General features: G+C 36.5%; 1 protein-coding gene across 2 annotated transcripts in view; it reads left to right on the top strand.

Moving 5' to 3' along the window:
- The window catches only part of nvd (cholesterol 7-desaturase nvd), a 363650-nt gene that overhangs the window by 326622 nt on the left and 14179 nt on the right, over window positions 1-22849 (top strand). For both annotated transcript variants that reach the window (XM_069816745.1, XM_069816737.1), the window contains 3 exons: window positions 948-1136; window positions 9086-9264; window positions 18216-18455. In XM_069816745.1, the coding sequence (XP_069672846.1) occupies window positions 948-1136; window positions 9086-9264; window positions 18216-18455 (608 nt within the window). The remainder of the gene's footprint in view (window positions 1-947; window positions 1137-9085; window positions 9265-18215; window positions 18456-22849) is intronic.

Genomic DNA, 22849 nt, shown 5'->3' with positions numbered 1-22849 from the left:
CCTACTTATTTCGCTTCACGCATTATCACGGGCTTAATTATTACCTAGAAATTTTGTGTTTTGTTTTATAATTAGCGAATAATTCTGAACAAGATTTATTACTTTTTCTTCATTCATATTAAATTGAAATTGGGTATATATGCACTATTTCAGCAATAACTTTCAATAAATGTTTTTTTTTAATTTATTTTAGTTGGTTATTTAAGGACCCGTATCAACTACTACGTTATTTAGCGTCGATGTGATTGGTGATAACGAGATGTATTGACGAGATAAGGCCGAGAATTCGTCGTAGATTACCTGACATTCGCTCTAAAATTTGGGGGAAACCTCGGAAAAAAACCAACTAGGTAATTAGCCAAAGCATCTATGTCACAAGACTCGCTTCAAACGAAATATTTTATATATCAACAAAAATGGAATCGAACCCATGTTCGAGCGCAACTTCATATCGGCCGGCAAGCGCCTCAGCCGACCGAGCTACGCCGGTGGCTAACTTTTAATAAACAAATTCATTTTTCATTTAGTGTTCTGCCCAAGGGCAGGTCTTTCACTGCAAACCGAGCTTTCTCCAGTATTTCCTATTTTCTGCCTTCCTCTTTGTTTCCTACATGATCCATATATCTTAATATCGTCTGTTATCTGATACCTTCTTCTACCCCGAACTCTTCTCCCGTTCGCCATTCCTTCCAGTGCATCATTCAGAAGGCAGTTTCTTCTCAACCAGTGACTCATCCAATTCCTTTTCCTCTTCCTGATCAGTTTCAGCATCATTCTTCCTTCACCCACTCCTTCTGTACTGTGAACCTGCTATCTTCGCTTACACTTCATGCAATATCTGATAGTGGCACAAGTAGTTTTTTTTTTAACTATCATACATATTATTTTAAACGTCTTGTATATTGTAGACATGAGGAAGTGAATGCTATGTTTCTGGAATTTTGCAGGAGAGAACTTCGCAGTTTTTCGCACGCAGGAAGGAGTGGTACACGTCCTGGACGCATACTGTCCTCATCTAGGAGCCAATATGGCTGTCGGTGGAGCGGTTCGCGGGGATTGCCTGGAGTGCCCGTTTCATGGGTGGAGGTTCAAAGGGGAGGACGGCAAATGCACGACTGTCCCTTACAGCGAGAAAGGTAAGAAGGAAATGGGTGTACTATAAATACACTGGAACTCCTGTGTTGAACGGAAACAGAGGCAAAATGAGATCGCACATACTCAACAGTCAACACAATCGTTACAGCTTCAAATACAAACATTCCAATCAGGTTGCCTTCAGTTATTAACGTTCAAAGAGAGCAAATTTTAAACCTGGGCACTCTAAAGTAACATTGTTCAATGAGGATGTTGGGCAACTCTAAGAGAATGATTTAACTATTGATTACATTGAGATACTACTATCGAATAGACTGCTGGATCCTTTGACACGTCTTTTCCCTATCCTACGGACCAGTGTATCCCTGATGAGACGCAGAATGCTTTAGTGGTTTTCGCGATCATAAACCACAAAGATTTTAGTTACATAAAATGCAAATACCGAAATGATTCCCATTCCCTGTACAAAGCTAGAGATGCCGTACTTCTAACACACAGTCGCGAAATGATTTCGCAGTTAAAGCGACTAAGTAAACATAATAAAAATCTACGCAGCTTTACTATGCTGTATATCTTTACGTGGAACTATGTGTGGGTTCGATCATCTAGTATTCCGCTTGTTCTTCTTGTATTGTCATTGTTCACCTTGTATTTCTCTTGTCCACCTTGTATTGTCATTGTTCACCTTGCATTCCCTTGTTCACCATGTATTCTCTCTGTACTAGTTGTCGTCCCCTTGTTACCTGGCATTCCCCTTCTTCATCTTGTAGGCTATTCTCCTTGTTCTCTTGATATTCCTCTTGTTCTCGTTGTCTCCCCCTTGCTCACATTATATTTCCCTTGTTCTCCTTCCTTTCTCTGTTCACCTTTTATTCCCCCTTTACCCCTCTCATTCTCCTTGAATTCTCTCGTTTGTATTCTCTCTGTACTAGTTGTCTTCCCCTTGTTCTCCTTATATTTCCTTTGTTCACCTTATATTCCCCTTTTTACCTGATATTCCCATTGTTCACCTTGTAGGGTATTCTCCTTGTTTTCCTGATATTCCTCTTGTTCTCGTTGTATTCCCCTTGCTCACATTGAATTCCCCTTGTTCTCCTTCCTTTCCCTGTTCACCTTTCATTCCCTCTTTACCCCTTACATTCTCCTTGTTCTCCTTGAATTTTCTCGTTTGTATTCTCTCTGTACTACTTGTCTTCCCCTTGTTTTCCTTCTTGCCTCTTGTTCAGCTTATATTCCTCCTGTACTCCTTGTATTCCCCTTGTTCTCCTTAATTTCCCCAAGTTTTTTGTCCCTGTATTACTTGTATTCCCTTTGTTTTCCTTGTCTTCCTTTTGTTCTCATTGTCTTCCCCTTGTTCACTTGTATTCCTCTTGTTCACCTTATATTCTCCCTGTATTCCTTGTATTCCCCTTGTTCTCCTTAATTTCCCCATGTTTTTTGTCCCTGTATTACTTGTCTTCCCTTTGTTTTCCTTGTCTTCCTTTTGTTCCCATTGTCTTCCCCTTGTTCACTTGTATTCCTCTTGTTCACCTTATATTCTCCCTGTATTCCTTGTATTCCCCTTGTTCTCCTTAATTTCCCCATGTTTTTTGTCCCTGTATTCCTTGTCTTCCCTTTGTTTTCCTTGTCTTCCTTTTGTTCTCATTGTCTTCCCCTTGTTCACTTGTATTCCTCTTGTTCACCTTATATTCCCCCTGTACTCCTTGTATTCCCCTTGTTCTTCTTAATTTCCCCATGTTTTTTTGTCCCTGTATTACTTGTCTTCCCTTTGTTTTCCTTCTTGCCTCTTGTTCACCTTATATTCCCCCTGTACTCCTTGTATTCCCCTTGTTCTTCTTAATTTCCCCATGTTTTTTGTCCCTGTATTACTTGTCTTCCCTTTGTTTTCCTTGTCTTACTTTTGTTCTCATTGTCTTCCCCTTGTTCATTTGTCTTCCTCTTGTTCACCTTATATTCCCCCTGTACTCCTTGTATTCCCCTTGTTCTCCTTAATTTCCCCATCTTTTTTTGTCCCTGTATTACTTGTCTTCCCTTTGTTTTCCTTATCTTCTTTTTGTTCTCATTGTCTTCCCCTTATATTCCTCTTGTTATTTACTCCCTGTATTCCCCTAGTTCTACTTAAATTCCTCCTGGTTGCATTCTCCCTGTACTATTTGTCTTTCCATTATTCTCCTTGTCGTCACCTTGTTCTCCTTGTATTTCCGTTGTTGATCTTATAATCCCCTTTTTCTCCTTATGTGTTTATTGTTCTCCTTGTATCTTCCCTTTTCTTCGTGTATTCCTCTTGTTATCATTGTATTCTACTTGTTCTCTTTGTATTGGGCCTACCCTTGTTCTCCTTGCATTTCCCTTGTTCTTGTTATTGTCTCCTGTTTTATTTTATTTATGTTTTTATTTTGCTAATAATTGTAACATAAAATATAATATAAACAGATAAAACTTTAGCTCAGCCCTGAAAGAGTAGAACTCGTGCTCAGGGACGAATTCCAAAATTTAAATTAAGAAGTATATAATACAATTTGTTTATGTCTACTACACAATAAGAATATATAAATTTAAATTTACAATTTTTCAATTTTTATAAAATTCATACATAACTTTTTAAATTTGATACTAGAACTATTAGAATTGGCAAGATTATGATATTTAAATATACATTTGTTATATATCCTTACTACTATGATTAAATACTGTAGCAGTGTTGCATTTTGATTCAAACAATCTTAAAGAATTCATACCTTATGTTTCATAACTATGAGAATACAATATAATAAATTTGTCTGATTTTAAGAACATTAAAGTCTAAAAACAATTTTTGAAATGGAAAATCAATGGGTTTATGAAGACATATTTTAATAAATTATTTTCTTCTGTAACAAATAAAGTGGATTAAAATTGGTTTTAAATAAGCTATTCCATCCTATAATTCTATACATAATAAATTACCGACTGAAATAAAGTTAAGTATATTGTGCGTAATAAACTTATTAGGTTTGGAAGTAAATCCCGAAAAGACAAAGTATATGATTATGTCTCGTGACCAGAATATTGTACGAAATGGAAATATAAAAATTGGAAATTTATCTTTTGAAGAGGTGGAGAACTTCAAATATCTGGGAGCAACAGCAACAAATATAAATGGTACTCAGGAGGAAATTAAACACAGAATAAATATGGGAAATGCCTGTTATTATTCGGTTCAAAAACTTTTATCATCCAGTCTGCTGTCGAAAAATCTGAAAGTCAGAATTTATAAAACAGTTATATTACCGGTTGTTCTGTATGGTTGTGAAAGTTGGACTCTCACTTTGAGAGAGGAACAGAGACTACGGGTGTTTGAGAATAAGATTCTTAGGAAAATATTTGGGGCTAAGAGGGATGAAGTTACAGGAGAATGGAGCAAGTTACACAACACAGAACTGCACGCATTATATTCTTCACCTGACATAATTAGAAACTTTAAATCCAGACGTTTGAGATGAGCAGGGCATGTAGCACGTATGGGCGAATACAGAAATGCATATAGAGTGTTAGTTGGGAGGCCGGAGGGAAAAAGACCTTTAGGGAGGCCGAGACGTAGATGGTAAGATAATATTAAAATGGATTTGAGGGAGGTGGGATATGATGATAGAGACTGGATTAACCTTGCTCAGGATAGGGACCGATGGCGGGCTTATGTGAGGGCGGCAATGAACCTCCGGGTTCCTTAAAAGCCAGTAAGTAAGTAAGTAAACTTATTGACAAGTAATTCCTCAATAAAGAAAATAATATATTATATTACGTAATTTATTACAGAGTTAATTAATGTGTTGGTTCCATTTTAAATTAATGTCGAAAATTATGCCTAAATATTTAACTTCAGAGGACTCCTTAATAATTAATCGGACGTTTACATTGTATAAGGCAACAATCAGAGTTATGTAATTTAATACTTATAAATTAGATGTAGGAAGTTTCTTACATTTATCAGATAATGAGAATGTTGTCCTTATAGCGGCAAGACGAGGTTACATTTTTACGTGACAGCCAATTCCCAACTTATCCCCCACACCTAGCGAGGAGAAAGTCTTAGCTCTATGTCGAAAAGAAATGACTTAGCCACATATTGGTTAGTAGCCATTCAGAGTTACGCGATTGAGCTGTTATCTGTATTTAGAACGAAGACAACAGTAATATAATATTGTAAGTTTGTAGTTTTTTGACAGTGAACAGCGGGAAAAGGGATTTTGAAATATTTGCGTGGGGAAGGTTATGGCATTGTCATGCCTTTAACGCGTAAGCCAGGATGTCTCTAAAATGAGAAATAAATTTCACTTACATAACATCACATGACGATTTCCTTTCTATTGACATTGATCGTCCATCTCCACTTCTAATGTATAATGCACGTCGTTTGGATTATTTTAATTTATGGTCGCCTTACTCACCGATGAAGATGCTGATTAAGATCTTGAGTCGAGGCTCGAAAACATCTTAAAGGAAGTTTAGGGTAGGCCTACAGCTTCGCTTCGAAATTACTTTCATTTTTCGAACTGTACATGCAAATGAAACGTCCGTTTCTTAGCAACAGTTTACAATGCTTGTACTCTATGCTCTATTGTCCTCATTTCAGGAAGACGAACGTCTGTGTGTCTTGAAGTTCTTGAAAAGCCATTCAGCTCCTCGTTTCCTAAATTATCATACCTATTCTCTTTCTATTTTTCCAGCCCCATTTCCTCTCTGTCTTCGACATTAATAACAGTGACACAGATTCCTACATAAGTTACAAATGACTGTAGGAAGTATTTGTCTGCTGTCGTCAAGGTTATCCAGGCTTTCGTAGTAAGAATTACTTAAAAAGAATCGACCTACAAAAGTACTAAATGAAGCTGTAAACAAAGAGATAATGCTAAAAAATTCTGCGCAGAATCAATGATACACCTGCACATAGAATACATCATCGATTTCCGGAATCAGATTACAGCTGTGTTGGTTTGAATGTTTTATTTTATTTTTTTTTTTCGATTTAAAAATGAAGAGTATAGGTCTATAATTAATTATTAAAGAAACATGTTTTAATTGAATGGGTTATTTATGAAAGGGCCTAAGTCATTATTTTATGAAAATGAGTTTGTAATGTAATAACTGTTCTTTTGGTGTAGATGCATCGATTTAAATATGAAGAGGACTAAGTTTAACACTCTAATGCTTAGTAGAATTTATGATACAATTTTTATTTCAGCCTTAACTTCAAAATTTTGGTCTGTAAGCAGTTTTTCTTACATTGTTAACAATTTAGTATTCAAGACTTAGGCCCTTTCATAAATAACCCATTCAATTAATGTAGGGCACGGAATGTAATAATTGAGGAGCTTGTTATCAAAGTTGGACATCTCCACTTTTGCTTTTTTTACAAGAGAGGCGAAAAATTTGATCCTTGGAAACCAATGTCATCGTTATACGTACATTTTTTTTAAACATTCTCCTGAGTTATATAAATATTTTTTCAGTCTCAAATGTGATTAAAATTAATATTCAGGTCGAAATTTAAGTTTAAAAAGTGGAGTTGTCCATCTCTGAAACTAAGTCTTGGAGCTGTCTGTTTTTGAAACTAAACGAAGCCATATTTAAAGTGAAATTGTCTACTTTTGAATCTAAGTCTCTTCTAACTCGGTTTCAAAGCAAATTTACGTAAAACAATATGTATTCATCCACAAACCGATTATATAAACAATCAGCCATGTTGGATTCGCGATGCGTGATGGGAAAAGGTGGTACGAATGTGGGCTTCTCATTGGTTAATGAAGGAACTGTCCTAATTTGTAACCAAGCCACAATGGAGTTGCCTACATTTTGATTCTAAGTGCTATTTTCGCTCTGTTCTGTCCATTTTTGAACCTAAACATTTCCAGAATCGCATTCAGCATACAAAATTCTATGAGAAACAATCAATCTTTCGAAATCGCAAAAAATGGAGTTGTCTTTGATACTATGGTCCTCAATTATTGTCTTTCCATATGAAACCACATTCCGAAATTAGTGCCAGCTCACAACAAATTTTCCTTTATGGTTCACTCAAGGTGTATATCATACGTATCTGTCATTACTTTAATGTTTCAGAACTCGCGATTACAAATCAAACGAATGGGCGCAGAGATCTGTAGCTGATTTGTTGTTACAAATATTGGCATTTTTCTGAGGGTAGATTTTATTCCATTCACAGAACTAAAACCACGTTCACACGCAGCTGTAGACACTGACACTGTTGCAACAAAATTTACCTGTATTTCTCAAATTACAATTGCACACAATTTCTATACGCTATTCTGTTGTTTCTACAAATAATTTTCTTAAGTTTTGAGTTATCGAACATAATGACAATAATACATTAAGGATTTCAAGACAGGCGTGACTGTCCTACGTTATCACGAAAATTAAATTTTTTATCTTAGTCACACCTTTTTATCTTAATCTGCCTTGTGGTAAGCATGAATGATGTTTGCTTAACTGCAAAAGGCTGCAATTATAAGATTACATTCGACACTATATAGATTTAAAAGTTCGCAGTTGAACGTAAACCTTGGATATCTCCGGAACTGTTTAATGTTGATAAGTAGGGGGCGGATGTTGATGAAAAGTCAGCTTCTTATTTTTCACATTAGGACGATGCCTATTAATATAGAAATCCTTTCTATGTTGATATTAACGTAAAAAAATAGTTTATTATATTGCATTTTTTGCATTTTTGACGTTTTTGAACTAATAGGTCATTTTTATTTTTCGGCATTTTTTAGTAATTTGTAATACTTTCAAGAACTTTTAGATCATTTAGAATGCACTTTACTTTCTTCTTTATCGATATGTCTGTTGAATCGTTTTCTAACCAAATAGGTCCGTAGTAATTACCCACTGAATAAGTGAATAACAGTGAAGTTTGAGTTTTATAGTTTGGAACAGACTCTAAAGTCCATCCCTCATTCCACTGAAGGCTTCACTTTACACAATGGAAGTAATATAAAATGCTTGACAGCAGCTTAGTTTAAGTGAGGACTTTGACCGCTACTGTTCTTTTGTTGGTACGAGGGTGTCTTTAGAATTTATGTTTGGAAGGGGGGAAACTTTCAACATGTCCTGGACAGGACGTTGTGTCCTAACATGGTTAGGAAGGGATGTCTACTGTAGTAGACAGTATTTTTAACACAAAAATTGCAAGAATGCACGCTGCTCCCACAATTTGTTTTGTCATTCACACTCCCTCATCTGAAAAAGACCTGGTAACAAAAGTGAAGCACGGAAGGAGGAGGAGACGGAGAATGAAGGCACTGATATGGACCACCCCTAATTGAAACACATTGTAAACCCTCATTAAAATCTATAGTTTTCCCCTGGAACATTCACTTTGTTGCATGCTCTTTTCCTTTATCTTAGCCAAATTCCAGGAAGTTGCCTCCTCTCTCCGAGATTTGCAGGGCAGTCGTTGAAACAAGGAGACTGATTTTTAAGAAGTTGTGATGCGAGTAGGATGAATAATATTTAAATGCCATTTTCTTTTAATTCTATGTCATTTTCCCATTAGTTTAAGGGCATATTAATGATCATTTTAAGTGATTTTTAGGTCATCAACATCCGCCCTCTATTGATAGGTCATGTCAGATATAAAATTCTTTAAATGTGCAGCGTGCCTTCTCTCTGGCTGCAGGAGGACCAAACCTTTTTCACAAAGTTTGGTCTTCGGTTCCTTAATTTCCATATATCTAACCACTATCATGCTAACTAAATCCATCCGTTCTTCCTTGCAATTAACTCTTTTATATTATTCTTATCCTCATAAAATGTTATTTTCTCCATTATTAATAATTAACGACCATAATTTAATTAAACGACTATAAAGTTCTTGTCTGGCGCGTGTACAGTGTTTTCTCTTTCTCCATGATGAGTATATCCACACAGGTTGCTTTGAATCTGTTGACTGCAAAGGGACGAACATCTTTTCACGTTGCTTTTGTTGCAGTGCCGGACTTCGCCAAAGTGAAGAGATGGACGTCTTACGAAGTGAACAAGTTCATCTTCGTGTGGTACCACGCAGAAGGAGAGGAGCCCAACTGGCGACCATCTCCTATCCCCCAGATCGAGAGCGGGGAGTGGAAGTACAGGGGACGCAACGAATTTCTCATCAACTCACATATTGAGGTGAGAATAACAGAAATATCTTTCAGAGAATATAATGATAGAAGGCAAATATTCCAGAATATAAAATAATAAAATCCAAGCATTTTTATGTTATTTGTCTACTTTTTATCAACTGCGCAGCTCGCTAGCGTTGCTCCAATTGCTGATAAAAAGTCAGAGGTTTCCCCTTTTAACGCCACGAAGGCTATATGAAGCATGGACGAAACTCGATGCTTTCATGATCTCAGCACTAGAATGAGGTGGGTGGTCGCTCCCCGATCGCCTTTCGCCCCAGGAAAAACTCGTACTCAATTTGACATGAGGCTATTCTCCTTATCTTTCCCTTGTTTTCTTAATATTCCCATTGTTCTACTTGTATTCTCCTTGTAATCCGTACCTTTCCCTTGCTATCCTTGTTTTCCCTTGTTCTCCTTGTTCTACTTGTATTCCACTTGTTCTCATTATATTCGACTTGTTCTCCTTCTCTTCTCCTTGTTTTTCTTGTATTCTTCTTGTTCTCCTTTTCTTCCCCCTTTACTCTTTGCAATCCCCTAGTCCTCCTTGTTTCTCTTGTTCACCTTGTATTTCTATTGTTCTCCTTGCCTTCCCTTTATTGCCCTTGTGTTCACTTGTTCTTCTTCTCTCCACTTATTCTCATTGTCTGCCCCTTGTTCTTGTACCCCTTGTTATTCTTGCCTTCCCCTTCTTCCCCTTGTGTTCCTATTGTTTTCCTTGTGTTCCCCTTGTTCTCCTTATTTCCCCTTATTCTCTTTATATTCCCCTTATTCTCCTTGTCTTCCTTTAATTCTCCTTATTTTCCCCTGTTTTCCTTGTCTTCTCCTTGTTCTCCCCTTACTCTCCTTGTGTTCCCCTTTCTTTTTCCTTGTCTTTCCCCTGTTCTCCTTGTGTTCCCATCGTTATACAGAGTGATTCAGTGATTATGTTACAAACTCTTAGGGATGATAAAGGATACAATTATGAACAACTTTCATATAGGAATCTATGTCCGGAAGCATTCTGTTTGGTAGCTACAAGCCTAGATATATTCAAAGATAAACCACACATGTTGGGCCACTTATACAGTGTTCATAGATTTGATAAGAAACATAAAAAATTGTATATTACAGTTATATGAACACTAATATCACTATTTATTAGTGTTCATATAACTGTAATATAAATTTTTTACGTTTCTTAAGCCTAGATATGTTAGTCAGTGTAACCAGCTAGAATCGAACTCAAGGCCATCCTTTCAAAATTTTGTTGCAGACAACGCGTTCCTGCAAACATGGTATAAGCTAGTTGGCATCGTAAATGATATTTGACTGATTAAATCTTGCAACTTTCCTCGTAACTTGCTGATATGCATTTCATTTATGGAAGAGCAAAAGACAATGGGAGGAAAGTTGCAAGGTTAAATGAGTCAAAATATCATTTACGATGCCAACTATATTATACCATGTTTATGAGAAATCATCAACGTTTGCAGAACACGTTGTCTGCAACAAAACTTCAGAAGGATGGCCTTGAGTTCGATTCTAGCTGGTTATACTGACTAACATATCTAGGCTTGTAACTACCAAACAGAATGTTTCCGGACATTTGTTACTATATGAAAGTTGTTCATAATTGTCTCCTCTATCATCTCTAAGAGTTTGTAACATAGTCACTGAATCACTCTGTAGTTGTCTTCCCCTTGTTCTCCTTTTCTTCTCCTTGTTCTCCTTGTCTTCTCCTACCCCTGTCTTCCTCTTTTACTCCTAGTATTCCCCTAGTTCTCCTTGTTCCCCTTGTTCTCTTTGTACTCCCATCGTTCTCTTTGTCTTCTCCTTGTTCCTCTGTATTACCTTGTTCTTGATGTCCCCTTGCATTCTCTTGTTCTCCTTGTAGGCCTATTCCCCTTGTTCTCCTTGTTTTCTTTTTGTTCTGCTTGTATTCCCCTTGTATTGTAGCGACGAGAAGTGTTACATTTTTATGTGACAGTCAAGTTCCAAGTAACCCCTTCCCAGATCTAGTGAGGAGAAAGACATAAGCCTATTTCTAGGTTAAAATATATCCACTACACGAGATTGAACCCTGGACCTTCCAGTCCACAGCCACTTTCATTATCAACAGGGCTACACGGCCGCAGAAATTAGTCCCAGCTACATGCTATTTTGATGATACCGGGTATTCGTCGTAAACTTACCTGACGTTTGCCTTAAATTTGAAAAACATACCTAATTATAAAAAGACTCATCAGACGATCAGCCCAAGCTCGGATTCTATGCATGTTCTTATATAAATTACTCAGTTATCTGATAATTATTATTACTTAATTATTTTTCACACAAAGAACTACGTTGTCTGAGTCATTGCGTAGTAGGCTGTTATGAGAGCAGATTTGTTGTGACGTATAACGGATCTTCGTTGTATCGAAACTCGCCCCTTCATTTTGACGCGGCTGTCTTGATAGAAAAATGGAGCAATCTGGCCTTGTTTACTATTGCAGCATCACACGCCATCAATCACGGATGTGTGATGCGAAGGCAGGTAGACAGATAGACTGACGAATGGGGTGCGCGGGAGCCCCAAGGGCAGACGTCGGTCGCATTAGTTTGCCCGCGCCGATATTTCAAAGCACTGAGGTCGTATAGGTCGCCTCACGTCCGTGCATGAGTGATGTAAGTCTCAGGAAACTGTTCCCTTGACAGCTAATGTATTAAAAACCATTCTCTGTCAAAATGAGAGATGATGATGATGATGGTGATGATGATGATGATGATGATGATGATGATGATGATGATGATGATGATGATGATGATGATGATGATGATGATGATGATGGAAAGAGTATTACCTACACAGAATGCTACAGCTTTCCAGATGCACAACATCATAAACTGTTTTTCCGCCACATAAATTGAAATTAATTTCTATCAACTGTAGATATTGTAATTGAAGACATAACTTCACAAACGGGCTTTGTGCCAGTTTTTCAAATGTAATTTTCTTCAATCTATCAGTTATTCATAGATTTCAAAAAGACATATGACTCGGTTAAGAGAGAAGTTTTATATGATATTCTTATTGAATTTGGTATTCCCAAGAAGCTAGTTCGATTAATTAAAATGTGTCTCAGTGAAACATACAGCAGAGTCCGTATAGGCCACCTTCTGTCTGATGCTTTTCCAATTCACTGCGGGCTAAAGCAAGGAGATGCACTATCACCTTTACTTTTTAACTTTGCTCTAGAATATGCTATTAGGAAAGTCCAGGATAACAGACAAGTTTTGAATTGAACGGGTTACATTAGCTGCTTGTCTATGCGGATGACGTCAATATGTTAGGAGAAGATCCACAAACTATTAGGGAAAAAACGGGAATTTTACTTGAAGCAAGTAAAGAAATAGGTTTGGAAGTAAATTCCGAAAAGACAAAGTACGTATATGATTATGTCTCGTGACCAGAATATTGTACGAAATGAAAATATAAAAATTGGTAATTTATTCTTTGAGGATGTGGAAAAAATCAAATATCTTGGAGCAACAGTAACAAATATAAAAGCCACTCGGGAGGAAATTAAACGCAGAATAAATATGGGAAATGCCTGTTATTATTCGGTTGAGAAGCTTTTATCATCCAGTCTGCTGTCAAAAAAAATCTGAAAGTTAGAATTTATAAAACAGTCATATTACCGGTTGTTCTTTATGGTTGTGAAACTTGGACTTTCACTTTAAAACAGGAACATAGATTAAGGGTGTTTGAGAATAAGGTGCTTAGGAAAATATTTGAGAGGGATGAAGTTACAGGAGAATGGAGAAAGTTGCACAACGCAGAACTGCACGCATTGTATTCTTCACCTGACATAATTAGGAACATTAAATCCAGACGTTTGAGATGGGCAGGGCATGTAGCACGTATGGGCGAATCCAGAAATGCATATGGAGTGTTGGTTGAAAGGCCAGAGGAAAAAAGATCTTTGGGAAGGCCGAGACGTAGATGAGAGGATAATATTAAAATGGATTTGAGGGAGGTGGGGTGTGATGATAGAGACTGGATTAATCTTGCTCAGGATAGGAACTGATGGCGGGCTTATGTGAGGGCGGCAATGAACCTTCGGGTTCGTTAAAAGTCAGTAAGTTATTATTATTATTATTATTATTATTATTATTACTATTATTATTATTATTATTATTATTATTATTATTACTATTATTATTATTATTACTACTACTACTATTATTATTATTATTATTATTATTATTATTATTATTATTATTATTATTATTATTATTATTATTATTATTATTATTGTGTTTAAGTTGTTAGATAAAAATTAATCGTATCAAAATGGTTACAAGAAACCCCAAATAATATGAGTTACAGCAATCTACCTCGTATCTGTATGATCAAGAATAGAATTGACTGAATGAATGAAAGTCACGGAGAGGATGTGACGTCTGGCAATGCACTGCATTAACATAATATAATATGCAGACATTACCTACCACAAGGCGAGTATTGCACACTCAAAAGCACATAGTATTACGTATTCAAATCGCGAACAAATAACTCGGTGTCATGAAGGAGACATATTCTTTCTCAGTATGCAGTTTATGCGATTTGTTGCAGTTCAGTTCCTTGTCACACCACGAATAATATTTCTCTTATTGTGGTTAGTATCTTTTATCCATAACTGTAATTCCAAATAATGATTAACTTTCATTTTCTGCATAGTACGTAAACAACATTCTACCATAATTCCTTAAAGTAGTATAATATCTGACGTCTGAAATGTGTCCCGCACCGTAGCCGCGTGGTCAAAGGCGTCATTTCTGGACTGGAATTACGGAATGCGCGCTCGTGTGGGTCTTCATGGAGAAAAAAATGTCTCATGATATTTCGGCTAGTGTATGGGACCGTTGCTGATCTAACATTCATTCATTCATTCATTCATTCATTCATTCATTCATTCATTCATTCATTCATTCATTCATTCATTAATAGTGTTCTGCCCAAGTGCAGGTCTTTCACTGCCAATCCAGCACTCTCCATTCTTTCCTATTTTCTATCTTCTCTCAACATCATGATGAATTCGGGGAACTACGGTGAGTAGCGAAATTCAATTTCGTAAGTCAGCTATAACAGTTGGGGAGGAGATATCGTGCTAACCACACATTATTCCTGAAATGGTTGGATGTTCTTTAAGTCTGCTGAGGAATATGGGCATGAGACCAGCAGTAAACTGCTTGGTCTTGATCTCTATTATTATTATTATTATTATTATTATTATTATTATTATTATTATTATTATTATTATTATTATTATTATTATTATTATTATCATTATTATTATTATTATTATTATTATTATTATTATTAATGTTTGATCGTCAACAATTTGCTGATTTCACGTATTTGGGTTATTACACTAATTATAGATCTAATAATAACAGAACGTGCTTATAAAACTAAACAGATTCGTAGGTACAATTCAACGTATGTTTAAACATATAGTACAGTACGATTATTTAGTCCTGACAGTTGCCGATAATGTGCGCCTGGGTCAGGCGAGTCCATTTTAAGCAATGCCAAGGGGCGTTCGGGTTAGTCAGTCGCTTGCATTCAGAGCGCACGGATGTCACGCGTGCGGTAGAGCGGTGTGTTTCCAGTACAGTTAAGCTGTGCTGCATTTCTTTACTGACCGCTCGCTCTTACCTCTATTCCGGAGCTGTCGCCACTACTCTTATTACTTCCCCTCTTTCGCGTTGCCGAGCTGTCAGGACTAAATAATCGGTCTGTAAGAAGAGAGACTTTATGAAAACAGTATAAAATTGTTCTGTAGAGAAGGAATAGAAGTAGGAAAAGTAATAGGAATAGAAAGAGTAGTAGAAAAAGGAGAAGTAGTAGGATGGTTTAGTAGTGTTTTATTTAAGGATGCCTTCAAATGCGGAGGCTATCCTGTATCGAAATTCTACATGTGTGTGAAATGACCGACAAGTTTCGTCTAGAACTGTCTATCAGATACTGGGTTCTTTTGCATACTGTGAATCCGTCACACGTGCCTCAAACTTTACGTACCTTCTAAAGAAAAACATGCTAAGAGTTTTATCCACTATCCATTACTCTCGAACAGGTTTGAACTCGCGATCCAAGGATCAAACGGCCCACATGGTAAACTAGAGACTGCATTGGACGAATAGAAGTTTATATTTTACACGTATTTGGAAGTGGTTTCCTTCATACCGACTATTCAATCTGTTTGGACAGACTTAATTCTTACTAGAGCCCGGATATTATAGCAAAATGCCTTTTTTAAACTGAGCGTATGTATGAAAGACCGATTAGAGATAAACACGTTTCCACACATTTGGGGACGATAGGCCCAATTTTTATTTTGCCTTTTTTGCCTATTTTACCTCCCGTTGCCTATTGTAAGGTTAAATACCCTTTTTAGCCTTTTTACGTGTTTATTGTACATTGTATATTACTTTTAATGCATTTAAAATAAACCGCACATAGATTATATATAAAAAAAACGAACGGTTGTACAAATTAAAAATATATATTCACCTCACACAAATATTTGCTGAAAATCTTATTCTCCAGCAATACATGTTTCCAAAAAGCTGTAAAATTTTCTCCCCCACCGATTCCATCTTTTATGTCACTTAACAAAGATGTTTGAACAGTATAACCCTCAGTGCTCAGGTCACTTCGGGGTTTACCAGCGATAGAAAGGGGATCAGGAAAGTATTAAAAGCAAGTCTCCAGGTCCCGTTTTACTGTTGTCGCTTGCACGCACAAGTCACGCGTACTTTGAAGTCTCTAATCCCTTCTCACACCCTTCTTTTTGAGACAATACACAGTCGGTTTTTCCCGATCTCTAAAAGAAAGTAGAGACAGTCCTTCTGAAATAAGTTGTTTTAAGTTTGCTCCAATCACTTCAGTAGGAGTAGAAAGATCTCTTTCCACCACGAAAAACGTTCTCTCTGACAGGCGGCTCACTATGACAGTTGAAAACTTAAAATAACATCTTGTTGTAACATGTAACCAAGGAAAGTGAGTACCGTATGGGATAGTTTATTAAGTATTTGTCTATTTTTTTGTCTGTTTCCATGAATAATACATGCCTATTTCACTGCATATTTTTACTGTTTTTAGCAGTGGCGTAGCGTCAATGTAAGCTAAAAAGCTCAGCTTCCCTAGTTAATAATAATTTCATAATAAACCTTCAGTCTATGGACGAAATTATTTATTAATTTTAATAGAATTTATATTTACGCGTTAAATATTGTGATGCGGCAGCTCTGGATGATTTGTGATGCAGCAGTAAACAAGAAGCCTGCTGCACACACCAGCTTCCAAGCAGACTGGTTTTTTACACTCATTCTTCTGTGTAACCACCCCGCAGATTTTCCATCCCTTTCTAACTAAACTATCCTGGTCGCAAGGCTATCAAGAAGCTAGCTTTGACATTGAAAATAAGTAGTTTCCGAGTTATCCCTTTTCGTCAGTTGTGTTCAGTTGAAGTGTTAGTGTGCATTGTGGCTGATATAATAAATAATGAGTGAAATAACAGTTCCTGACACCAATTTACTTGAATTTTTTAGGACAATTCTATTATCAAGACTGACTTACGAACAAAAGTGTGATCTAAAAAACAAATGACCGACTCCCTTGCTGTCAACGAAGGACACAACCAAAAGACAGACGCATACTTACGTACTGTATCTATTGACCGTTAATATTGTGATTCCTCTATGACAGGGAGTGAGCTAATGTTATAGGTATACGTGTCTATTTGTTAGAGATATGTGTAAACCGTGAAATCATATTTTACTATGTACCATTTGAGGTCGTGCCTTATTGGTGTTACTTACGAGGTTCCAACCAATCTTCGACTGCTGACTTGACATTGACTACTATTTATTTTAAGACTATATTTTTGTAATACGTTTTCTCATATTGCATGAAAGACAACTTGAATTAGCTTCCCCTACTCAAAATTTCATGCTACGCCACTGGTTTTCAGTACCTATATTTTATTTATTTATTTATTTATTTATTTAATAATAACATATACATAAAAACGTTACATTAAAATACCCCGAAAGAGCAAAGCTCGTGTTCGGGGACAGTTCCGTTACATAGATACACATACTTTGTAGACAAAATACTTAAGAAAAAAGCTCACATAAAGATTGTAATAAAATTAGTAAATAATAATACTAATAATAACTGAGTGAAAAAAGAGACGATGTTTAGATTGATGGATTAATATTAAATTATTATTAGTAGTATAATTAGTGCAGGTCATGTTGACATAGTAACCAAGATAAAATAGAAAAATATACTTAGGATAGAAATAAACTTGTTTTACAATACATGGTACATAATATATATACAGGGAAGTCTGTCATATAAATTTTTTAATTCTGGATCTGAAAATTTCATTGCTTAAAGTAGTCAATTCTGGATGAAATTTTATTATCGAATTATATAGCCGTGGACCATAATTTGTACCGTGTAGTAAAGCAGCAGATGTGAAATATTTAGGTTCAACTAATTTAAGAATTTTATTTCGTCTCGTATTATGAGCATGTGGCTGAGCTACAAATTTCGTTCTATTTTTATGATAGAATTTCATTAAAGAGTATTCATAAATTTGGTCAATTCTAAAAACATTCAATTCAGAATGGATCAAATTTGTTGGATAATCCAGTCGCCTTTTGAAACAAATTTTGATTATACGTTTTTGCAACATAATTAGAGGAAAAAGAGCAGTTTTTGTAATGCCTCCCCATCCAATTATACCATATTGGATAACAGATTCAACTAGAGCCAAATAAACCAAACGTAATACGTGAGTAGGCAAGTAATGGCGAAGGTTTACAAATTTGTAAATTGTCTATATGCCTGCCTATTTTAATCAAAATAAATGCCTAAACATCCGGGCTATAATTATTAGCCTCGAACTCTGTTTGCAGGAGATTCCGGAGAACGGAGGAGATGTGGCTCACCTGAACGCCATCCACGCGCCGAACGTGATGGCCGGCAGCGATCTGCGGTTCATCGAGAGACTGGTGTTCAGCTTCGCCCGCCATGTATGGAGTGCACAGTGGCAGCCCTGCGCAGATGCACCGTACCAGGCCACCATGCACCTGCACCACGAAGTGCGTCTCTTCAACAAGGTCCCCGTCGTCAACATGGATGTCCGCGCTGAGCAGGTATAGGTCTTGCAACCACTGATTACCGACGGAAGGAATGCGAATCAAACACTGCGATAAGGAAGAGCGGGCGACAGGAAAGGTCACGAGATAACTTGAATGATATTCGAGAGTACAGTCGGAAGAGAAATGACATCGATAGAATCAGTCTTGCGTTGTGATAGTTACATTACGACTTTAGTTTGTTCCATTGCATGTGAATACGTGTCTTGTATCGCACGGTATTATTATTTCATTCGTAAACATATGTTGCGCGTTTAATTAGCTTCGAATTTTTCTCTTGCTACGTTCTTTATTTCCACAGCGATGTCCTCATTTGTTCATCTTCTTGGAAGAGACAGTACTTCCATCGACTCGTACCTCTCCCCCCTCGGCGTGCCTACATACCGTTGCTTACGTGATTACACAAGCTGGCGCATAGCACGATCGAGAGTAGGTCTCTGTGAGTCATGACAATTTCTGCCGCTAGGTTCGCCTCTCTGCCCTATGAAATGATGAATAGTGCCATTACAAAGCATTGTGCATCGTGAAAATAGTTCGATTAATTGTGCATTACTCATTGAGTACGAATATTACAAATATGCCAAGCATATTACAGTGTTATTTGAAGTTTGTTCAGCTAAGTTATATTTGAAAATTGTCTGTGTTTTGCTATGTGAAGAACTCTGTACCAACAGGTCGTATATTTATAGGTTAAGGTAAATGTCAAAGTTCTCTCATATAACAAGCAATGCTATGTTAAAAGTGGCGAATTGCATTTTCCGACTCTCGAATGATGTGACCCGAAATGTAAAATAATTTCATGCATTATTTCACTTACCAAGCATTACTGATATAGGCCTAATGAAAATGTGAACGACGTGATGTAAACATTGAAGATAATGTTGTCACTGTTTTCCCTTTCTCTTTTAGAAAATACCGACAAAAGGATTGAATTACCTTCATGCTGTACTTATTAATAATTATACTTCTCAATTATTGTGACGTTCGTATTTTTTTTAAAAGAGAGGGAAAAGTTAGCCTTCTTGCAAATGCTTAATTATGAATTCAAGGAAATTAAAGATAATGCAGTACCTTAATTAGTTGCAATATCTTATTTAATAGCAATATTAATAATATTAGGTGAAAAGGGTAGGCTATAGTGCGTATATGCAAGATGTCAAGTTAATTTATTTCCGGAAATGTTTGGTGTATGAACTGAAGTACAGAGCAGACAGTCCCTCAGTTTATATGTAATATGTTTTAATATCAAGAATGACAGCCTTTTATTGTAATATAATTGAGGAGTAGAAGTTTACAAATTACGTCTATTGTCCATAAAATATTGTACGAAGCATTTAATAAGCAATGGTGAGTCCTTTAAATGTCCCAAATGTCAATGTCTTTTAAGTGTTCTGCTATGAATATATAGGGCAGAACAGCGCTCCGAGCGGCGGAATTGGCATTACGAGGGAACCACTTCAGACTCGTTTTTCAAGCTCTATGCGCCAGCTTGTGTAATCTCGTAAGCAACGCTACATACACACGTCAAAACAGACAGCAACGCCACCATTGGTTTTCGGTAATCGTTTCTTGCGCGAGCTGTACCAGTTACTGGAAGAAACAACAATGGACCGGAGCGGCATTCTGGTTCTTTTCATTCCGTCTTATGGTCCATTCCGGTGCATTTTAATTTAGGCGTTAATTAGATAGATATGACCGTTAATCATTATGCAAAATAACTGTATGACAATATTTTTTTACTTGCATAGCTTAAGTTTATTTTGGAAAGAAAAAATCGTAGAATGAAATTATTACGGATGTGTGAATTTTACTCAATCGAGTTTTTCGATTGATAGAACTAACTACCGTTCTTGAATTCCGTCTGTTTGAATTTGTTAAAAGGATTAACATTTCCGAAGACTGTGTCTGAAATTGTTATAATTAATTGATGTGTTTATAAATATTTCGACATGAGCATAGGCGGAGTTAAGGTGGGGGGGCATTGCCCCCTCAAACTTGTCTGAACTCTTATTTTATAAACGTTAGAAAACATTGAATTCAAAAGATCTTTTTTGCTTTTGTTTATGATTAAGTTTCTGTGCTTAAATTGACGGATTAATGTCTTCAGATCATGTGTCTGGACTATAATATTTATTTTAAATTTTTGAATGTATAAGAATTTCTAAACCTCATTTGAGGAATGGAAGCAGTATAATGTTTCTTTTGTAACAGCCTGTATTCATGTGTTTGAAGTCTGCAGGTGTTCAGGTCGCCACTGGGAGAAATATGAATAACATACTGCAGAATAATGCAGAAAGAAAGAAAAGTAATCTCGGTATAATGTGTAAACTTAAAGACGAGATTAGATAAAATAACTAGAGTTTACATTTCATATGGTATCTTCAGGAAGGTAAGCTTCATATAAAAAGTTTCTGTTAGCACTGTTACGTAGTTTTATTGATTAGGCCTACAGTATACGCGTTGACGAATTCTTTGATCGTACAGTCTCTTTGTATGTTCTTGGCTTATCTGACCTTGTCTACACATATTGTTCTTAGACATGTAATAATATAAACAATTAAACTATTCTGTACGAGAAAGAAAAAGAGAGGGATTGTTTTAAATTATGCTCCATTATAATTTGTAGTAGACCTACAGTTCAAGCCTATACAACTCGGTCCGAAACATCGCGGATATGGATGTAAGAAACATGCCCTCGAAAATGCCTTTATTAAATGATCATATTCCGATATACTGTACCACGGTCAAGCCATAACGGGGGAGGAGGCAAATGATCTCCCCCATAACCCTGTTATATGGGTTTTGCTTTGCCCCCCCCCCAGGAAACTATTCTCTCTCTCTCTGCCTATGGACATGAGTAATAATTTGGCTACTTGGGTGCTTCTCTGAGCGATGTTTAAAATAATTAGCAGCCACAGTCAAGAAGATCACATTCCTTCCGCTCGTCTTCTTCTGAAGGCTTATGAAATTTTACCCATCTCGATGTTTTGAAAGAGAATGTTGATGGTGTTGAATAGCAACCTCCTATCTCAAAATAAGACTTCACTTGATTGATATTACAGAAATTTTCTCGAATCTTCTGCAAACATATCTTAAGTCAAGGGATGGATATAAACATCACAAGAAGATGAAAGATCGGTGGAGGGGAGAAAAATTCTCTCCGGCAGGGCGGGATTCGAACCCGCGTTTTCAGCACTACGTGCTGACGCTCTATCCACTAAGCCACACCGGATTCCATTCTGATGCCGGATTGAATCCTCTCAGTTTAAGTTCCACCTCCTAGTTTCCCTTTAGCGGCCAACCCTCATGTACTGTGTCACAGATGTGTGACAGTGTCCAACACACTATGTGCAGAGGTGCACTCACTACGAGTGACTAAGTGGCCGGGATCCGACGGAGTGAGCACCGTCTTAAATCACTAAGTGATTATTATGCATATCAAATTATAGCACTGTACCGAAGTACATATGATATTTCCATGCAGGAATTCTGCGTTATCATAAGATGAAGGATCGGTGGAGCAGAGAAAAATTCTCTCTGGCACCGGAATTCAAACCCGGGTTTTCAGCTCTATGTGCTGACGCTCTATCCACTAAGCCACACCGGATTCCAATTCCGATGCCGGATTGAATCCTCTTGCTATAATATCACAAGGAGAAATTTAATATCCTTTTATGTGAGATACTGGATAATTTTCAAGATATTCAAATGTTTTTCCATTCTCCTGTAAAATTGAATTTTTTAGCATATGAGGTTTTTGTTCAACACCATCGATAAAGTAAAAATAAGTACAAAACAACATTGCATGTTACACAATAACGTTTACTCACCATTTGATTACTTACTTGTACTAATTAATTTAATATTCAGACATTTTTTTTTAAATCAGCATTTGTACTTAGTCATTTGGTTTTAAGTTATTCAACAGCTTTATGCGTTTCTTATTACTTCGTGCACAATCACATGGTCCAGTGATATGCTACAGATATTAAACCACTTTAAGGATGCAATGTCAATGTCTTCTGCTGTCACAGTTTTTAACACTTAGGTTGAGGATTAATTTTACCATTTGTAACACTATTCTCTATTTCCTATTGATCAGATTTTTTGTATTCGACAAATAATGGAGAAAAAATGGGAGTATAAGGGTACAGTACATCAGTTATTCATAGATTTCAAAAAGGCATATGACTCGGTTAAGAGGGAAGTATTATATGATATTGAATTTGGTATTCCCAAGAAACTAGTTCGATTAATTAAAATGTGTCTCAGTGAAACATACAGCAGAGTCCGTATAGGTCAGTTTCTATCTGATGCTTTTCCAATTCAATGCGGGCTAAAGCAGGGAGATGCACTATCACCTTTACTTTTTAACTTCGCTTTAGAATATG

Source organism: Periplaneta americana, chromosome 2, assembly GCF_040183065.1.
Source record: "Periplaneta americana isolate PAMFEO1 chromosome 2, P.americana_PAMFEO1_priV1, whole genome shotgun sequence".
Taxonomy (NCBI): domain Eukaryota; kingdom Metazoa; phylum Arthropoda; class Insecta; order Blattodea; family Blattidae; genus Periplaneta; species Periplaneta americana.
The sequence above is the reverse complement of the archived record's forward strand: the minus strand, read 5'-3'. Positions and strand labels throughout refer to the sequence as shown.